The sequence below is a fragment of the Saxophila tyrrhenica genome (assembly GCF_035928015.1).
Source record: "Saxophila tyrrhenica strain CCFEE 5935 chromosome Unknown scaffold_23, whole genome shotgun sequence".
NCBI lineage: Eukaryota > Fungi > Ascomycota > Dothideomycetes > Mycosphaerellales > Extremaceae > Saxophila > Saxophila tyrrhenica.
The window spans coordinates 24,027-41,267 of NW_027041755.1; the positions used below are offsets into that span (position 1 = coordinate 24,027).

Below are 17,241 nucleotides of genomic sequence, written 5' to 3' on the forward strand. Positions count from 1 at the left end.
CGAGAATGCCCTTGCTCGAACCAGGAAGCATCAAACTGCTCCGAAGGTGAAAGCGGGGTATGAGGAGTTACTCGAAGCAGCTTGCGAGTCTCCGTGAGATGGCAGAGCCCAGCGAGCAGCAAGCCGCCATACCGCTGTGATTGATATTGGTGTGAGATGGAAAGGCGCGTGCTGTAGGTGAATCATTTGGTAGCGGTGTTCCAGGGTAGACTGTGAAATGAAAGGCTCTTCGTCTCGGATCTGCCATCTGGCTCTACATCTGCAGAATACCTCTGGCGTTTGCTCGGTTGTCTAGAGACGTAGCGAAGAGCTCTTGACCGTATCCAAACCGATCGTGATACAACAACGGATTGGCTCCAGATTTGACACAATCGGCGATAGACGACGTTCTATCGGCCCGGGAGATGAACTCTGACAGTCCATGATGAAAAGATGCATGTAGGGTTCTGCGGCTACCTCGTGCGGTCAAACTCAATGTCGGGGTGTTATACTTCTAATAGGGTGGTAGAGGCAGGAGCCGGCCGCTCGATACGATCACCCTCCGAGTCGCGTTGTTGGTGACCGGCCGATCCTTCATGACTCTGTGCCCGACGTCATTCTGCTCAGAGCAGACACTCAGCCCGGTGGGTGTGCGGATTTGGGGTCCGCGTTGTGCTAGCGCTGATGATGGGCAGCAAAGCAAGAGACACGAAGCGTGCAGAGGTGCATGGACGAAACGCGGTTCACCTGACGCCTGACTCCAAGTCAAGTTGTTGCTGCTGCATGTGGCAGGTGTCGACGAACCGAGGCATCTGCAACAGCCATAATGCAAAATATCTCCCTGTAGCTCCTCCAAGTGTTGGTACCAAGCAGGAGAGACTTCCGTCCAGAACACTTTAAGCCGAGCGGGCCGAGCGCTTGGCCGTGATTGGAAGGTGTATCTGCAGCCACAGCGCCTCGTCTGGGTCGCATAGCAAAGAATAGCCGGGGCGTCGACGGTGACTGACCTCCGGCTACTTGGAACGCAGAAGCATCCGACACTGCCACAGCTGCCACGTCTTGGCGGAGTGGCATTGGGCCGACGGTAAGGTCGTGGCGAGGTGTACCTTGCTGCTTGGCTTGCAAGGTGTTATGCATGCTGATCTGCTCGGGCAGTCGATACCTCGACCTCTATCCAAGCGGAAGGGCATCTCAGGACAGCCTACTGACATGTTCGCAGAGGCTGGTGCTCGAGCGTGGCTGCGTGAGGTCATTGCAGATGGTCCAAGTTAAGCTTTACGGGATCCTCCCAGCGCACGTGGAGTTCTAGACCCTGCGCCCTAAAAGCACGGTACTTGACGCAATTTCCAGACGGAACTCGTCGGCAGTCGGTACTGCACCAGCAGAAGCCACAGCCAATGCGCCGGGGTTGACAAATGGACCAGGGCAGCGGTGGCTTGAGGCTGTCAGAGCCGAAGATGATCTTTTAGCGATCCACCGCACAAACGGCTCTCTCGGCTTGAAAGAATGTTAGTCTTTCTCCGTCCTCCTAACTCCGACACAGCCGATGATTTGCAATGCCGTCGGTCTGCTGTGGAGCGCAGTGCTGGTCTGAAGCCAAGCATCTACGATATATGCCAAGCCGTTCAGATGCTCGACGCACTGGCAAGCACTTGGCGGAGGAGGAGGAGGGAGAGGGGGAGGAGGGGTGATGTGCACGCGGGATCTGCCATCCCGAGTTGCAACAGCTGTGGCATTGGCATGCTGTTGAGTGGATGCACGCACTCACCGGGAGCACACCAGCTGGCGCGGATGTGCTGCGGGGCGGAATCATTGGTGTGGTGGGATTGAAGTCGGGCACAAGCATCCAGGGCAAGCCTTTTGCGCCACGAGCCAAACGCCAATCGTAAAACCTCTGTTCAATGCTGGCGCTCACTCCACCGCCTCCACCTCAACCCAGTCAAGCCAACAGACTCCGCTGTGCCTGAGAACGGACGCGAGGGACGCCATGCGGCTCCGGTTGGTTATGCACACGCACATGCACACAGGGGGTCGGATGCGAAGAGCCACGCTCGGCACCGGCCAAGCCTGGGAGCGCCACACTGATGTCGCCGTTTAGTAAGAGATCTTCGCTCGCCTTGCCCCTTCAGCCTTGCAAGCCGTGCGATCCGGGCAGGGTCCAGCATCTCCAGACGTGCCTTGCGGCATCCTGGCATCCTTCTGAAGTGGCATCCCAAACTTCCGTCGGCGGCCAAGAGCTCGCCCATCAATGGCGCATCTCCTGCTCGCCATGAAGGCACTTCCGACTGTTGCTTCCCTCTTGGCATATGTACGAGGGTCGACCGCGCCGAAAGGTACTTTCAACGGCTCAGTGATAAGGTCTCGCTGCCGATTCACGATTACACATCTGTCAATGTCCTCTTCCTTCGTGCGTTCCTCTTAACCCCTCTGCTCTCCCGTCGTGAAAGTGCCCTCTTCCAAAAGCCAAGCCCCTCCAGACCCCGTTGTCCCGTCAATGCCTCCCCGACCCATCAGACCCAAGGACGAGCCTGACGTGGCTCAGAGCAGCGACAACCCGCCAGACCCCAAGATCAGCCGCCGAAAAGCAGTCTCGTCAGCATGCATACCGTGCCGGAAGCGCAAGAGCAAGGTGAGTGAAGCTGTGAATCAGCTTGCTTCGATGACCTGCGACCTCTGACGACGGGATGTTTGCAGTGCGATGGAGGTATGCCCGCGTGCTCGACATGTACCGCTGTCTACCGGACGGAATGCTCGTACGACGCCGATAGCGACCATCGGAGGAAGGGCGCGCTGAAGCGAGATTTGCAATCTTTACAAGTTCAAAACGACGCACTCGATGTCATCGTGGCTTCCTTGCGTAGCCTTCCCGAGAACGAAGCGGTGTCTCTTCTTCACAACCTCCGAAACGAGACAAGCCCGGAGATGCTCGCGGCAGCACTTCGAAGCAATGTCCGACTACCGGCCAGCTTTGCTCCCCAAACGCTTGAAGCCGACCTAGCAGATGAAGTCGCCAAAACGTCAAGCTGGCCCGCGCTGGAGACGAAGAGTCTGTCGAGCGAAAAGCGCGATTCCACCGACGATACGACAATGTCTGTGGACGAGGTCGGTCAGCCGACCACGTGGTTCCCGCAGCCACAGGATGCTGAGTTTGTTGACCACCTGCTACATCTCTACTTTTGCTGGGTGCACCCTTTCTACCATCTGTTCTCGCGCGAGCACTTCCTGCACGACATGAGCCGTGGCCGGACCGAGTTCTGCAGCGCCCTGCTTGTCAATGCTGTGTTGGCCATCGCCTGCCATTACTCGGATCGATCACTGGCACGCAGCGATCCCAACGACTCCACCACAGCCGGCGATTACTTCTTCGCGGAAGCAAAGCGGCTGCTCGACAAGACGGACAAAGCTTCAGTGACTTCGGTGCAGGCGTTGGGCCTCATGGCATTGCGCGAGACGTCCCAAGGACGCGAGAGCCATGGATATCAGTATGCTGGAAGATGTGTGCGAACCGCATTGGAGATGGGCTTGCACTTGTCGATGGTGGGCAGTGGACTGCGCTCTTCCGAGATCGAGGTGCGCAAGATTACGTTTTGGGGCGTCTTCAATCTTGAGACGTACGTTCCCACCCCTTCCCAATCCTTCTTGCAATGCCAGACTAACGCAGATTGCAGAATATGCTCAGTTGGCTTCGGCAGGCTATCTCAGCTCCCAATCGCAGCCGCCGACATCAGTAGGCCATCTTCCGACCGCGTAGAAACCCAGACATGGCGACCCTACGAAGACAACAACTTCGCACCTGGTTCGAACATCGAGCAGCCACTTCACCCCATGCTTTTCACCGATCAGTTGAGCAAGCTATCCGAGTTGGCGAGCGATATGGTGAACACTTTCTATGCGCCTCGGGAGCGATTCACGAGTAGGAGGCTTGCTCTTGCGTACAAACAATATCAAGAGTGGCATCGAAATCTGCCGGACGCGTTTCGGCTGGAAAACACCTCACTGCCTCATGTGATCATCCTGCACATGTATTACCATGCTTGCATTTTGCAGTAAGTTGATACGATTCGCCAACATCGTTCGAAGTGCTGACAGAGAACCAGTCTTTTCCGCCCCTATGTGAAGTTAGACCTCTCGGGAGCGAACCTTTGGCCTCGAGAAGCGTGCACGCACTCTGCCAACGAGATCTCAAGTCTGATGAATGCTCTTCGTGCCATGTACGGGCTGAGACGGGTCTCTCTCGCTGTCACCAGCCTTCTGCTATCGGCCGGCACGATACATCTTCTCAACCTCCCTCAAGAACCATCATCAACACACATCAGCCAGGCTTTGTACGATCTCCAGGCGATGTCAGTCAATCACAATTTTGCGGGGTGTTGTGTCGACATCTTGCGGTCACTCTCGTCCAAATGGCAGATAAGTCTGCCTGACAGCACCTCCTCACTGCCCAGGTCTCGACAGACGGGTTCAAAGAAGGGGCTTTCGCCAACATCGTCGACTTTCTGGGGTGCGTCGATACGAAGGGGTGAATCGGGAAGGTCAAGCGGCTCTGCATCGAGCCAACAAAGCTCTCCCTTCCAACCATCGTCATACAATCAGCAACAGCATTCAACGGCGGCGCCAATGTTCACCGATCAGCCAATGCAGCTCGACCCAGGCCAGATGCAGAACACAGTCTGGACACCTTTTCCTGGTCAGACCATGCCAGTGCTTCCTCAGCAGGTTGTACCGAGCATGGCAATGGACATCCCAAACATGGACGGTATATCGACCAACTGGGACATGTTTGACAACACTGTTGCCGGCCAGGCTCGACATAACCCGATGACCGGCGGACCTAGCGGCAGCTCTCACTTTCAAGACTGGAATTGGCAATGACGATAACCGCGGACGACGTATGGGTCTTTATCAGCTCACTTTCTACTCAACTTCTATATTAATCATGGGTTGTGGCTATCGGTGTCTGGGAAATGGATAGGAAACACAAAGCAAGGCGGGACGGGACGGTGTTTGCGGGCAATGGCAATTTGAAGAGGCGTTCGGGAAATGAACTTACGATACCCAAGGTCAGACATCAACGCAGCGGCACGATGGTGGGTGGCTTAACGGACCAGCCAGGCAGCCCTTCGTTTGAATAGTGACTGCGGCAACTCCGCAATCAGATTCATGAGTCAAATGCATGTATACGCGCAGGATACCACTCTTTCATGTCTGTTCACCAGTTGCATGTGATTGACGTTCGCCTGGATGTGCACGGATGCAAGTGCTGACTACTCACATGATTCCGTCATCTGGGCTTGAATTTGCATTTCCTTCGACCAACGACATCTTGAAGACTAGCGAGCCGCGGCTGTTGCTGAATAAATATTCCACATGCTTGTCTGTCTACAGTAAGGTCGGCCGAACAGCCCCCGTTGATTCCACCCTCCTTCAGTTCTTCCTCTCCGCCATTCACACCTTACGTCGACACCGCGAAGCATAAATAGACTCTACCTCCCCTCTGGTCTACTACGTCAACAGTCGACAAGCTGTCTCCCCCAACTCCACTCCGTCTCTTCGCCTCCGCCACCGCCAGGACAACACCTAGGACGGCCAGCACGCAGCGTCTCAACACCCTCTCGCGCCACTTCTCCAGTAACCCCGCGACCATGGCCCCGATCAAGAAGGAATGCGACTACCTCGTCCTCGGCGGCGGCTCAGGCGGCCTCGCCTCCGCAAGACGAGCGAGCGGCATGTATGGCGCCAAAGCCATCGCGGTTGAGGTGAAGCGTCTAGGAGGTACATGCGTCAACGTGGGCTGCGTGCCCAAGAAGATCACATGGAACGCCGCGGCGATCGCGGATCAGATCAAAGATGCGTCCAGCTATGGCTTCAGTGTCAAGCACACGGCGGAGTTTGATTGGAAGACGTTCTCCAACAAGCGTGCACAGTTTGTGAAGAAGCTGAACGGCATCTACGAGAAGAACTTGGAGAAGGACAAAGTGGAATATCTGCATGGGCTGGCGACGTTCTTGGATCCGCATACGGTGAAGGTGACATTGGACGACAATACTGAGGTGGACATCAAGGCGAAGAAGATCTTGGTCGCCGTGGGAGGGCATCCGAACCTGCCCAACACTCCTGGCGCAGAGCTGGGCATCACATCGGATGGATTCTTCGAGCTGGAGAAGCAGCCGAAGAAGGTGGCTGTCGTGGGCGCTGGATACATCGCTGTCGAGATGGCCGGTATGCTGCATGCTCTGGGAACCGAAACGCACCTCTTCATCCGGCACGACAAGTTTCTGCGCACGTTCGACCCAATGATTCAAGAAAAGGTGGTGGCGGAGTATGAGCGCGTGGGCGTGCACATCCACAAGAACTCCTCACAATCAAAGGTCGAAGACATTGGAAATGGCAACAAGCGCCTCCACTACAAAGACAGCAACGGCGAAGGCACTATGGACATTGACTGCCTCCTCTGGGCAATAGGCCGCAGCCCGGAATTGGAAAAGCTTAATCTCGAAATCACTGGTGTCAAGCAGAACGACAAAGGCCACATCATCACCGACAAGTACCAAAACACCAACGTTCCGCACATCTACTCCCTCGGAGACGCCTGCGATCGCGGCTTCGAGCTTACTCCGGTTGCCATTGCTGCTGGCCGACGGCTGAGCGAGCGCCTGTTTGGCGGCATCGAGGATGCGCATCTTACCTACGAAAACATCCCTTCAGTCGTCTTCTCGCACCCGACAGTGGGCAGCATTGGCCTGACCGAGCCCGAAGCGCAAAAGCAGTATGGCGCAGAGAATCTCAAAGTCTACAAGAGCACATTCAATGACCTCTACTATTCCATGATGGAGCAGGAGGAGAAGAGCCCGACGTCGTACAAGCTGATCTGCGCCGGCAAGGAAGAGAAGGTCGTGGGCATCCATATCCTTGGCCGAGGCTCGGATGAGGTGATGCAGGGCTTTGGTGTGGCGGTGAAGATGGGCGCGACGAAGAAGGACTTTGATCGATGTGTGGCCATACATCCTACCGCTGGCGAGGAGCTGGTGACGATGACATAGACTTCAACATGAGCAGGTCAGGTCTCTGTATGACTGCGGAGCTTTTCGCTGACCAAAGAGAGTCACATGTGTGTGTATAGGACTAGATACTGAATCAGATACTTTCAGAGATGCTGAGCCGCTGCTTGCTTGACACGGCTCATTGATTTGATGCATTCACTGTCACCCAGCACTTTGGAGCCAAACAAGTCTATGGCTGCTCGGCCAAGGCGCCTGGCCATATTGAATGCAGTCGCACAAGAGCGCAATGTTTTATTCGTCGACGACATCCTGCGAAGCTTCTTCGACTAGTTGCCCGTCCACCATCAATCTCGCCAAATCTATCATACTGCCACAGGTCTATCAAGGCACCTTCTACGCCGAGCACAAGCAGCGCACGTATCGAACAATCGAACAGCGGCTCTCTTGCAATGGCTCAAGTCAACCTCTTCGACCTCCAGAAGCGTCGCGCATGGTGCTGCATCCATTGGACTCGAGGGTGCTTGAATTGGGTCTGCAAACTTCCCGCCTGCGCCTACGTTCAACACTGACGATCTGCTAGGTGAACTGGGAGGACTCGGCTTGCCACAAGTGCATCGTAAGTACACGGAGATGTTCTCCATATCAACCAGCTGACTCCTGTAGTCACAAGGCAGGGATGCCCGTAAGCTAGATGACCCGTCAGCACCTCTCGAGCCAGAGACCAATGATCTAGACTACCTTCCAGCTTTGAAAGCCGCCTATCTGCTACACAGGTCTTTGAACGGCAGACAGTGGCTACCGATCAGTTTAGCAGGTACAGAGCACTGTCTCCTCGACGAGCTACATGTGGCTACATATCAAGTCCTGGAAGCCATGAGGAGCACCATAGAGCGGACACCAAGGACCTCTCCTAGGCGACCAGCGGCCGACAAGCTCCAGGCAGACTATGCATCGTACCCAAAGACACTGCCAGGCGTGCTACACTTATTTAGAAGCCACTCCGTGGAGGCCGGAGTGCAGTTCTTCCAAGACATCGTGGGACAAGTTCAAAAATACGCAGGTCCTGCTTATTCTGGCGCCATGATCATCACCGCGAGTCCCGGCGTGATCGACTGGCTGCCTCGACCAGAATCATTCGACCACCGCAAGGCCATCCACCAGCACAGGTACCAAGCATGGAAAATGGCGGAGACCGTCCTCGTCAACAACGTACAAGTCGAATGCAGGCCTTCCATGCTCAACAAGGCGTCGATGTCAGAAATGTCAAACGCACTAGATCGCGCCGAGCTGGCGCTGGCCAGAGCAGTTGCTCGAACACTGGAGAAGTACTCCGACGGTAGGGAGTATGAGGCTGCGGTCAAGCTGCAGACTGAGATACGGAAGTATCGACTCGTGCTCCGGGAGACCACTTCAGCTCCGCCAGCACGCGATGAGCTTGCCGTGCTGCTTTGCCGAGCCCTGGAGACCGTCACGTACAGTACCACTGTCGTCGAAGAGCAGCGCATAGTTGTCCGAGATCCGCCTGCCCACTTCCCGGTTTGATAACGGCGGCGGTTTCTACTGCAGGCAAGGTAGGTTTAGTCCCGCATCACGCACATATGGCATGGATTTCAGTTAGTAGATGGTTTGTCCATTACTCTAGTTGTAGCAATAGTCTATGATGGAGTTGAACCCATCAATCTTTGTTCTATGCTCTTTCCTTTTAGCCCACCAGCCAGCCGGCAATGTAATCCCCTTCAGGCCTGCCATGCCATGCGTGTATCCATGTATCCATAAATGCAAGTGGTATACGCCTTTTCCTGGACCGTCGCTCAAACGCAGATCAAATCATTCAAAAAAGCAAGAACGATCAGGACTACAACGCCGCCCGCTGCTGCTCGTTGCGCTTCTGCTCCCGCTGCTCCGCAAATACCTCCCTCGAGATCGCCAGCACCCTCTCAAACCCTTCTCTCCCTCGTGCAGCATTCTGCTTGAACCGCTCCACCGTGATATCCTCAATCGTATTCTTAATCTTCTGCCAACCCCCGCAAAGCGCAATGACCTTCGCCTGCTGCTCGAAGGTCGTCCTCCCGCCCTTAGCCGGCGTATACACGACCGTCTCCTGCACGCTCAGCAGATCGCTCCACGTCATGTTCTGCGAGCACATGGTGACGCGCTTCGCCGCTGGGTCGACGTAGCTGACTTCGTAGACGAGGCTAGTGTCTTGTGAGCCGAGGAAAGAGCGGACCCATTGCGGCGCGGTCTGCTTGCACGTGATGAGGCGTTCGGTGCGGAGGATGTTGGTGTTGGGGTCGATGGTGCGGGAGAGGGTGTCCACGCCAATCACGTGCTCTGATTTGTTGTTCCAGGGGCCGTACTTGCGCCAGTTGGCGGTGCTGACTTCTTCCCAGGAGTAGTCGAACTGGTGCGTGCAGGAAAAGAACTTCATCGTCGACTACTATTGGTGCTTGGTCCGTTGTAGGTGTGGCCAGAGGCCGAAGGCCTGGTAGAGTTCTTTAGGTCGTGCAAACTTGCGGGTTCGCCTCGACTGGGTCGCAATCGACTCAGATGGTGTTAATCAGGTGTCGAGGTCGGTTTGAGTGTTTGTAGTTGTTCTTAGGCCGTGATGGTGAGGTGTAGGTGTGGTCGTGTGAGCAGAAAGCAAAAAGTGCTTCTCCAAAGGGCACGATAATTTTCAGGGTCAGTCGAGGCCAGATCTGGCTCGGGAGATCGGCAAGCATAGAACTAGCGGAAGACGGAAGGCGGCCTCTTCGGCAATCGTCAACAAAGGCGCACAACTCCTCCAAACCCCATATCAAGGCACCCCTTGATGCTTCAGCCAGTCCGCCGAGTCGTGCTGGTTGGGCGATCGCATGTCAAAGGTGTCCAATGGAATGGATATAGAGCCTACACCGCGGGCTCGCCACGCAGACAGCGTGAGCCCCTGAACATCCTCTTCTGCGGTGCAGACGAGTTCAGCATCTACTCCTTACGAGCTCTTCGAGAACTGCAGAACCGACAGCCTGAAAAGATTTCTAGCATTGATGTCGTCTGCAGGCCCGACAAGCGGACGGGTCGAGGATTGAAGCAGGTCCGTCAAGGTAGGTCTACTACTGGTCTATCTACAGCCAAATATCTGATTGACCTGCTGCAGTACCCATCAAGCCAGTCGCCTCAGAACTGGGATTGACACTGCATCAAATCGACTCCTTCAAAGCATGGTCGCCACCCACGCCCATTAACCTGGTGGTCGCAGTATCCTTCGGCCTTCTTGTGCCAGCAAGAATACTGACCGGAGCAAAGCATGGCGGGCTCAACGTCCATCCTTCCTTGCTACCGGATCTGCGAGGACCAGCGCCAATCGTGCACACGCTCTTGCAGCGAAGAAGCCACACTGGAGTAACGGTACAGACGATGCATCCAACGAAATTCGATCATGGGACTATCGTGGCGCAGACTCCAGCGCCAGGGATTCAGGTAGCTCCGCAAAGCACACCTCAAGATCTTCTGGATGTACTTGGGCCGATGGGCGCGGAGACGCTGTCTCAGACTATTGAACGCGGATCATTCGTGAGCCCAGAGCAAACTATGAACAGCAGTACTACGCACGACCACCTGGAACATGCGCCGAAGATCACGCCCCAGGATCGTCGCATTGACTGGGTTTCGTGGTCAGCAGACGACATCATCCTACGCGACAGAATCTTGGGCAGGCTATGGGACCCAGAACTCTATATGCGCTGCAACAAGAATACGGAAGATGGTATGCCGAAACGCATCACCCTCTCTGGACCATGGCGAGTTTGGACGCCTGAGGAAATCAATGCTTCCGTCATCTCAAACAAAGGTCCAGGTGATCCGCTGCGTTTGTATGAACCCGAGCGGCCGCGCGACAATGTTCTCGGCATCGTAACCTGTGACAGGAAGGTCGTATGCCCGGCTTCGGCGACTATCGAAGGACAGAAGAAAGACACCGGCTTGCAGGCATTGTTGGCGCGAGTGGAGTCGGTCTCTACTGCACCCCACAAGACCTGACGACAGCTGCAAAGCTCCAAAAGCCGGCTCAGTCGCTGTGATGCATGAATAAACATGCAGGCAACCACGCGGACATTTCGCTGTGTTCAATGAACTCACGCTGCCCTGCATTGCGTGCCGGGAAGTGGAGCCATGAGTCCGACGCCTAGTCTGCGTCTGCATCTAAGGTGCATCCCTCCGACAGCTACCTCTATGAGTGCCGATTGCGCCGAGAACTAACTCGGGTACCGCACTGAACCGAAGAGTGCACGAGCTCGTGGCTTCAGCATGGGGTTCAGCCGGACAAAGAAGTGTCTCTGGGGAAGGTGTGGAGTGGTTGGCTCGGATCGGGTCTTCGCGACCTCGTGGCTGGCGCGTCTTACCATCCATGCTCCTGGGTCCTGGTCAACCTCACTCCAGGCTTCAATGACACTCCAGAGCACAGTGCTGGCCGTACCGGAAATCGCTGGCGTTTGGGAGGAGCTCAACTACGCTGCCGCCACGGTGGATCATTCGCTCGTCAGGACTCGCAACGCCTTCGTGCACCCCCAAGAACCATGCACTGCGGCAGCGTACTAGGGTATTTGCACACCAGGCTGCCGAAGAGGTGACAGTGGGGTGTCCTGTGATGGTTGCTGTCAGCTTCCCGCCTGCTACATTGATTCAGTTCCTCCCCTTCAAGCGAGAGCAAGTCGTCCATCGTCGCAGGTTTGGCAGCCATGTGTGTATTGAGTTACCAACCTTGTCAGCGTACTGTCGAAGCCACGCGCTCATGCTGGCCGCATCGTACCGTGGAAGCCGAGGACACGGAACGTGACAAGGGCTGGCGACCTCTACCGTCCACGGAACGTCGGTCCATCGATCACAAGGTCGCGTGATGGCTCTCATTCTAGACAGTCTGGACAGTGTACACCAAGGACGCCAAGTGAGCGGCGGTCAACAACGTAGCGTAGAATCCACTGATAAGATCCCGTTTTGCCTTCACTTTGCTGCTGTTTCATATGAAGGATGCGAAGGATTTGAAGGATTTCGTTAGCTCCGTTTTCAATGGAAGGAAGGTATACATAGCATCCTGCCTTCCGCTTGACCAGGACCACGCCTGTCGTTGAAGCGCTTTTGTTCCTTCGCTACTCCAGGACCAGGCCTCTCTGTGAATCCCTCTTGTTGCGGTGCTGCTTCTGTAAATATTTTACGACCAGCAAGGCTCATCCAACATGCTGGCCAACATCAGCAGGATGAAGACGACAGCACTGCTGGCCGCTTGCTGCTTCACTACTGGTCAAGCAGCCTCAAAGGCGGAGTACTCCAGCCATGCCCTCGACGCGACGAATGTCCTCAATGACATTTGGTACGATCCTTCGACTGGTCTCTGGCAGGATTTGTGGTGGCAGAGCGCTAGCATGATCGCTTCCTTGGCCAACTTTGCTAGCTTGGACAGGGGAAACTATTTCCCGATGGTCAACGACATCTTCGAAACCACCTTGGCAAATGCCATGTCGGCGGGCATCGCCGGCAGTTATGACACTTTCTTCAATGACTACTACGATGACGAAGGCTGGTGGGCCATGGGTTGGATTCGCGTCTATGACCTTACGGGTGACGCCAAGTACCTCGACACCGCCCGCAAGATCTTCACCGACATGCAGACCGGCGAAGACGCTACCTGCGGCGGCCACTGGTGGTCCAAAAAGAAAGATGCGAATGTTGCCATCGCCAATGAGCAGTACATGGCCGTGGCAGCGTCACTGGCGAACCGCATTCCCGCTCAGAAGTCCATGTACGCAGACATTGCCACGGGATCGTACGACTGGTTCATGGGCAGCGGTCTCATCAATGGGGACAACACCGTCACCGACCACCTCAACCTCGCGACCTGCGAGCCTGAAGGCAACGTGTGGTCGTACAACCAGGGCGTGATTATTGGAGCCTGCCTCGAGTTGAACCGACTCACGTCCGACGGGAAGTATCTCGACACCGCTTCCCGCATCGCCCACGGTGCCATTGACCACCTGACTGGCCCCAAGGGCATCCTCACTGACTTCGCCTCCGAGGCCCCCATGGACATTACGAGTGCGCAGTTCAAGGGCGTGTTCGCACGCAACTTGAGGCAACTGCATTCGGTAGCGCCGGATGCTGCGTATGTGAGCTTCTTGCAAAACAACGCAGATACGCTCTGGATCCAGGCCAGGCAATCAGATGGGCAGATTGGACCGGAGTGGGCAGGGCCGTACATTGATGCGACCGCCCCGAGTCAGAGCTCGGCTTTGGATTGCCTTGTCGCTGCTGCTGCCGTGAGTTAGTAGTACGTAGAACATGAGACTTGAGGTCTCCAGATGCTCGTTGGTAGATTAGTTTACACCTTGGTTTGCATGCCTCTGTTCACCTTGACACTATCCTCTTTCTGCAGAAGTCTGCTTGGTTTCTGCTCAACCCCATCCCTCGCGTTAACGCCGTTCTCGCCTCGATATGTCGCGCATTCTCCCGGTCTTGGATGCCGCATGACGGCCTACGGTGGCAATTCGTGTCGAAATGTGGATGGAGGCTTCATCTCTGAAAAAGCTACTTCGGTCTCCAGGTGCGTTCGAGCGCTCGCAGCATCTCCGGACGAACGGGGCCAAGGTTCAGAATAGCTGGTCGTAGCAACGCTATCATTCAGCCTGTGTGTCGCTGATCTTGGGCCATGGCGTAGCCCTGCTGCTTTCCCTCGTAGAGTCCAGTGTAATAGCCGGCATAATACCACGACATCATAAGGTTCTTCATGTCGTCGTTATAAACTTGGAAAGGTCAGCATGGATCCCTTACTTGTAGGATCATCAGCGCTCAATCCCACGTACCAGTTGCCATGAGAGCCTGCGGGATCGATAGGGTGGCTGCACCAGTCGACACTGGAGCGCCTTGTGCATTTGTTATAGAGGCCTGCGCGAGTGATGGAGCGTCTGCATGAGCTTGAGCAGATGATGCAGGCTGGGGTGGCGCTGCGGTTGTCTGCGGTTTTGCTGGTTCCTCAAGCTTGGCCTCACCGTTCGTATGTGAGCTTTCGAGTCGCAAAGTGGTCACATCGACCTTTTCACCTTTGGCGGCGAGGCTGTGATATTTCTAGAGGGCTATTAGACTGTACCAGCGATTCATTCTTCCACCCCTTACCTACCTTGTACTCCTCAAAGGCATCGTTCCAGGAGTCGACCAGGGCAGAGTCGTCCCACACTTCCGGTTGGGAGATATCCAGACTTGCCATACTGGATGGAGTCTCGGCCAGGCGTGTTCACTTCCAGTTGTTCATTCAAAGATGTCAAGGATTGTTTTGTATTGTGCATGTGAAGATCGAGGGGACGGTTTCGCGCTAGTAATTACGCGGCCAAACCTTTCTCCGGCGCGAGGAAAAGTTCGTCTTTGGAAAGAGCGAAATACCACTTTCGAACACCTTCACCCAACAGCAGCCATGTCGACACAAACAATCACAAAGAAGCGCAAAAGCGCCGACGGCTCTACTACCGCGACGAAGAAGGTCAAGACAACCAAGTCCGCCGACCGTCCAGCACCAGTCAAGTCCGCACTGAAAAAGACGAAGACGGCGAAAAAGGCAGAGACAGAGGCTCCCACCCAGCTCGCAGAAGATGTTGAAGAGGAGACAGTGATACCCGAGGCCGGTGCCAACACAGACCTCACGCCCGATCAGACCGCCGCTCTCCTGGCCGGCTTCTCGAGCGACGAGGATGAAGCTTCCGACGGCGACTCCGGACTCGCAATCTCTTCTCTACCCAAAGCGCCCACGACTGGCGCAGTGCAGAAGCGCATCAACGAAGCCATCATGTCCCAATCCAAGAGCAAGGACGGCACGGAAGATCCAGAACGAACTCCAGGCGTCATCTACATCGGCCGCATCCCGCACGGTTTCTTCGAGCACCAGATGCGCGCCTACTTTTCACAGTTCGGCGAGATCACGAACCTGCGCCTGATGAGGAATCGCAAGTCGGGGAAGAGTCAGCATCACGGGTTCATCGAGTTCGCTTCCGCTGCGGTAGCGGATATTGTGTGTAAGACTATGGACAAATATCTGCTGTTTAACCACATCTTGCAAGTGAGGAGGGTGCCGCGGGAGCAGGTGAATGAGAACATGTGGCGGCAGAGTTCGAGGAGGGCGAGGAACCCGCCCCCGAGGAATAAGCTGGAAGGGGGTAAATTGCGGAGAGGTGCGACGAGGGACGTATGGGAGGCGAGGGTTACGAACGAGGAGAAGAAGCGGCAGGAGAAGGCGGAGAAGCTGAAGGAGATGGGGTATGAGTTTGAGATGCCGGCGTTGAAGGGGGTTGGCGAGGTGCCTGTCAAGCCTAAAGCGATTGAGGAGGCGAGCGTAACCGAGGACCCGAATGGTGCAGACGAAGGTGTGGTGGAGAGCGTCTCTGTGGCACAAGAAGGTCCAGAAGAGGTCGTGGAGAAGAAGGTCAGCAAGAAGAGGCCGGCGAGTGGCAAGACTCAGGTCAAAAAGGCAGTCAAGAAGGTGAAGGCATAGAGACGAAATTCGGGAGATGTCAAAGCAAGTGTCTAGAAAGGTGGAACTCCACAGCCTTATGCCACCATTCTCATCTCTTGTGTTCCAAGAACATGTCCACTACGTCCGTACTGAGTGGTCTGCGAGCGAGCTTCTGCCTCATGAAAGTGTACGTCAGGAGGATGTTAGAGCGTCAAATGGCGAAAGTCTTTTCAGCATCCTTCTGTCTATTCATTCCTCATCCGCAGTGGCAAGCCTGCCTGCCTGCGCCAACCAGCCTTTACCCAGCGCCAACGCTCCAAAAAAGCAAGCCGAACAACACGCGCAACCTCTCGCTATGCCAGCCGGCGCTTCCTCTGCCCTTGGCCATGCTGCAGCTCTCCCGCGCCGGCCTACTGCACGATGAGTGCCGCAGACGGCACCAGCCCTGCCTCCTTCAGAGTCATCCCGAAGTCGCCTTGGTCGAATACCTTTTTTGGGAAGTTTTGCGTGAAGGTGCTCGCCTGGACACCGCTTTCCTCTTGCAATGCGTGCGCAACTTCGAAGAGTGTCGTCTCGGCTGGGAAGTTCTTCATCACGTTGCCGCCTGGTGTTTGTAATCGTAGGCGGGCTTCGGAGTGTGTGGCCTTGGGTTTTGCAGCTTGTGCACTCGCCAGTGCAGCACCAGCACCACCAGGAGCAGCAGCAGAGCCAGCGCCTTGAGGGTCGTATGCAGCCGGGTTTGCACGCATTGCCTTCTCCTCATCTGCTTTCCGCTTACGCTCCGCCTTGTCAGCCTCGATCTTGTCTTTGATCCTCTTCTTCGCCGCGATGTCGTCTGCCTTCTCCTTCTTCTTTTGTTGTGCTTCCTTGATCTGCTCCTTCTTCTTCAGGTCCTCCTTCGCATCCTCGCTCTCCTTGGTATGCTTGCGCTTGATCTCGTCATTGCGCTTCGCCGCTGCCTTGTCCTCATCCGCCTGCTTTGCCTTCCTCTCCATCATCCTTTGCTTGGCCAACTCCAGCTGGGCCTTCTTCTCCTCCTCTGTCAAGGGCGCGATCTCCTCATTACTCTCCGCGAAGTCATCATGGCCCGTCCGCTCCGCGTGTGCTTGTGCTGCTGTCATGTTCCGGAACCTCTTCCCGCAGTCGTTGCAGACCATGCTGTTCGCGGAAGCGCCGGCCTGTGGTAGTGCAGATTCTTCCTCTCCCTCGTCCGCCTTTAGGTCCTCCATGGACTTGTCGGCGTTCTTGTCCAGCCAGTCGATAGCTGAGGGGAGATTGCCGCCTTTCTTGAGCGCCATCTGTGCTTTCTCGCGGTCGAAGCCCATGTCGGCCAGCTGATCCAGGTCTGATGACATGCTGGCGGTGTGGGCTGTGTGTTGGTGTCTAGGAAGGTGATTGAGGGTGTGCTACCGTAGAGCTGACGGGAGACTGTGCTTGCTGTGTCGTCGTCGTCCTTTAACTTCAAGGATGTGGATGAAGATGAGACAGTGTCTCTTGGCAGGACTCGTAAGCGGGTGAAGAATATGTCCTCGTAGTGAGTGTGTAAAGTTCGAGATTCACTGATGAAACTCTCTCGGAGTCGAAAAGTGGCGGCTGTGTGACGTAGCGGCGGGTGATGCCGCGGGCGCCAGCCTTGGAAGGAGGTCGATCTGTGCCTGCTTCTCGGATCTTCCTCCCTGGTCACCACCACCCACTACCACCTCCACATACCACCACGCTCTTCCCTTTCGACAGGCCTACAAGGCGACATTCGAAAGACAACACAATCGCTTACGACCAACAAGAGCACGACACTTC

At 55.7% G+C, this 17,241-nt stretch overlaps 9 protein-coding genes across 9 annotated transcripts; 6 read left to right on the plus strand and 3 right to left on the minus strand.

The window, feature by feature from the left end:
- Positions 1–2,473: 2,473 nt before the first annotated feature.
- On the plus strand, positions 2,474–4,851 carry LTR77_010382 (uncharacterized protein; the record flags this gene model as incomplete). Its single annotated transcript, XM_064807602.1, has 4 exons — positions 2,474–2,608; positions 2,674–3,590; positions 3,648–4,025; positions 4,077–4,851. The coding sequence occupies 4 exons, from the start codon at positions 2,474–2,476 to the stop codon at positions 4,849–4,851; spliced, it is 2,205 nt and encodes a 734-aa protein (XP_064654111.1).
- A 770-nt stretch (positions 4,852–5,621) lies between these two features.
- Positions 5,622–7,019, plus strand: GLR1 (Glutathione reductase; the record flags this gene model as incomplete). The annotated part of the gene is made up of 1 exon (XM_064807603.1): positions 5,622–7,019. The coding sequence occupies one exon, from the start codon at positions 5,622–5,624 to the stop codon at positions 7,017–7,019; it is 1,398 nt and encodes a 465-aa protein (XP_064654112.1).
- A 410-nt stretch (positions 7,020–7,429) lies between these two features.
- On the plus strand, positions 7,430–8,522 carry LTR77_010384 (uncharacterized protein; the record flags this gene model as incomplete). The annotated part of the gene is made up of 3 exons (XM_064807604.1): positions 7,430–7,510; positions 7,561–7,596; positions 7,644–8,522. The coding sequence occupies 3 exons, from the start codon at positions 7,430–7,432 to the stop codon at positions 8,520–8,522; spliced, it is 996 nt and encodes a 331-aa protein (XP_064654113.1).
- Positions 8,523–8,835: 313 nt separating this feature from the next.
- UPS2 (Phospholipid metabolism protein) lies at positions 8,836–9,408 on the minus strand (the record flags this gene model as incomplete). The annotated part of the gene is made up of 1 exon (XM_064807605.1): positions 8,836–9,408. One exon carries the CDS (start codon positions 9,406–9,408, stop codon positions 8,836–8,838), a length of 573 nt encoding a protein of 190 aa, XP_064654114.1.
- A 381-nt stretch (positions 9,409–9,789) lies between these two features.
- FMT1 (Methionyl-tRNA formyltransferase) lies at positions 9,790–10,994 on the plus strand (the record flags this gene model as incomplete). Its single annotated transcript, XM_064807606.1, has 2 exons — positions 9,790–10,060; positions 10,114–10,994. The coding sequence occupies 2 exons, from the start codon at positions 9,790–9,792 to the stop codon at positions 10,992–10,994; spliced, it is 1,152 nt and encodes a 383-aa protein (XP_064654115.1).
- A 1,193-nt stretch (positions 10,995–12,187) lies between these two features.
- LTR77_010387 (uncharacterized protein) lies at positions 12,188–13,273 on the plus strand (the record flags this gene model as incomplete). Its single annotated transcript, XM_064807607.1, has 1 exon — positions 12,188–13,273. One exon carries the CDS (start codon positions 12,188–12,190, stop codon positions 13,271–13,273), a length of 1,086 nt encoding a protein of 361 aa, XP_064654116.1.
- Positions 13,274–13,625: 352 nt separating this feature from the next.
- LTR77_010388 (uncharacterized protein) lies at positions 13,626–14,208 on the minus strand (the record flags this gene model as incomplete). Its single annotated transcript, XM_064807608.1, has 3 exons — positions 13,626–13,747; positions 13,808–14,069; positions 14,122–14,208. 3 exons carry the CDS (start codon positions 14,206–14,208, stop codon positions 13,626–13,628), a joined length of 471 nt encoding a protein of 156 aa, XP_064654117.1.
- Positions 14,209–14,412: 204 nt separating this feature from the next.
- On the plus strand, positions 14,413–15,483 carry NOP15 (nucleolar protein; the record flags this gene model as incomplete). The annotated part of the gene is made up of 1 exon (XM_064807609.1): positions 14,413–15,483. One exon carries the CDS (start codon positions 14,413–14,415, stop codon positions 15,481–15,483), a length of 1,071 nt encoding a protein of 356 aa, XP_064654118.1.
- A 371-nt stretch (positions 15,484–15,854) lies between these two features.
- LTR77_010390 (uncharacterized protein) lies at positions 15,855–16,799 on the minus strand (the record flags this gene model as incomplete). Its single annotated transcript, XM_064807610.1, has 1 exon — positions 15,855–16,799. One exon carries the CDS (start codon positions 16,797–16,799, stop codon positions 15,855–15,857), a length of 945 nt encoding a protein of 314 aa, XP_064654119.1.
- Between the last annotated feature and the right edge of the window lie 442 nt (positions 16,800–17,241).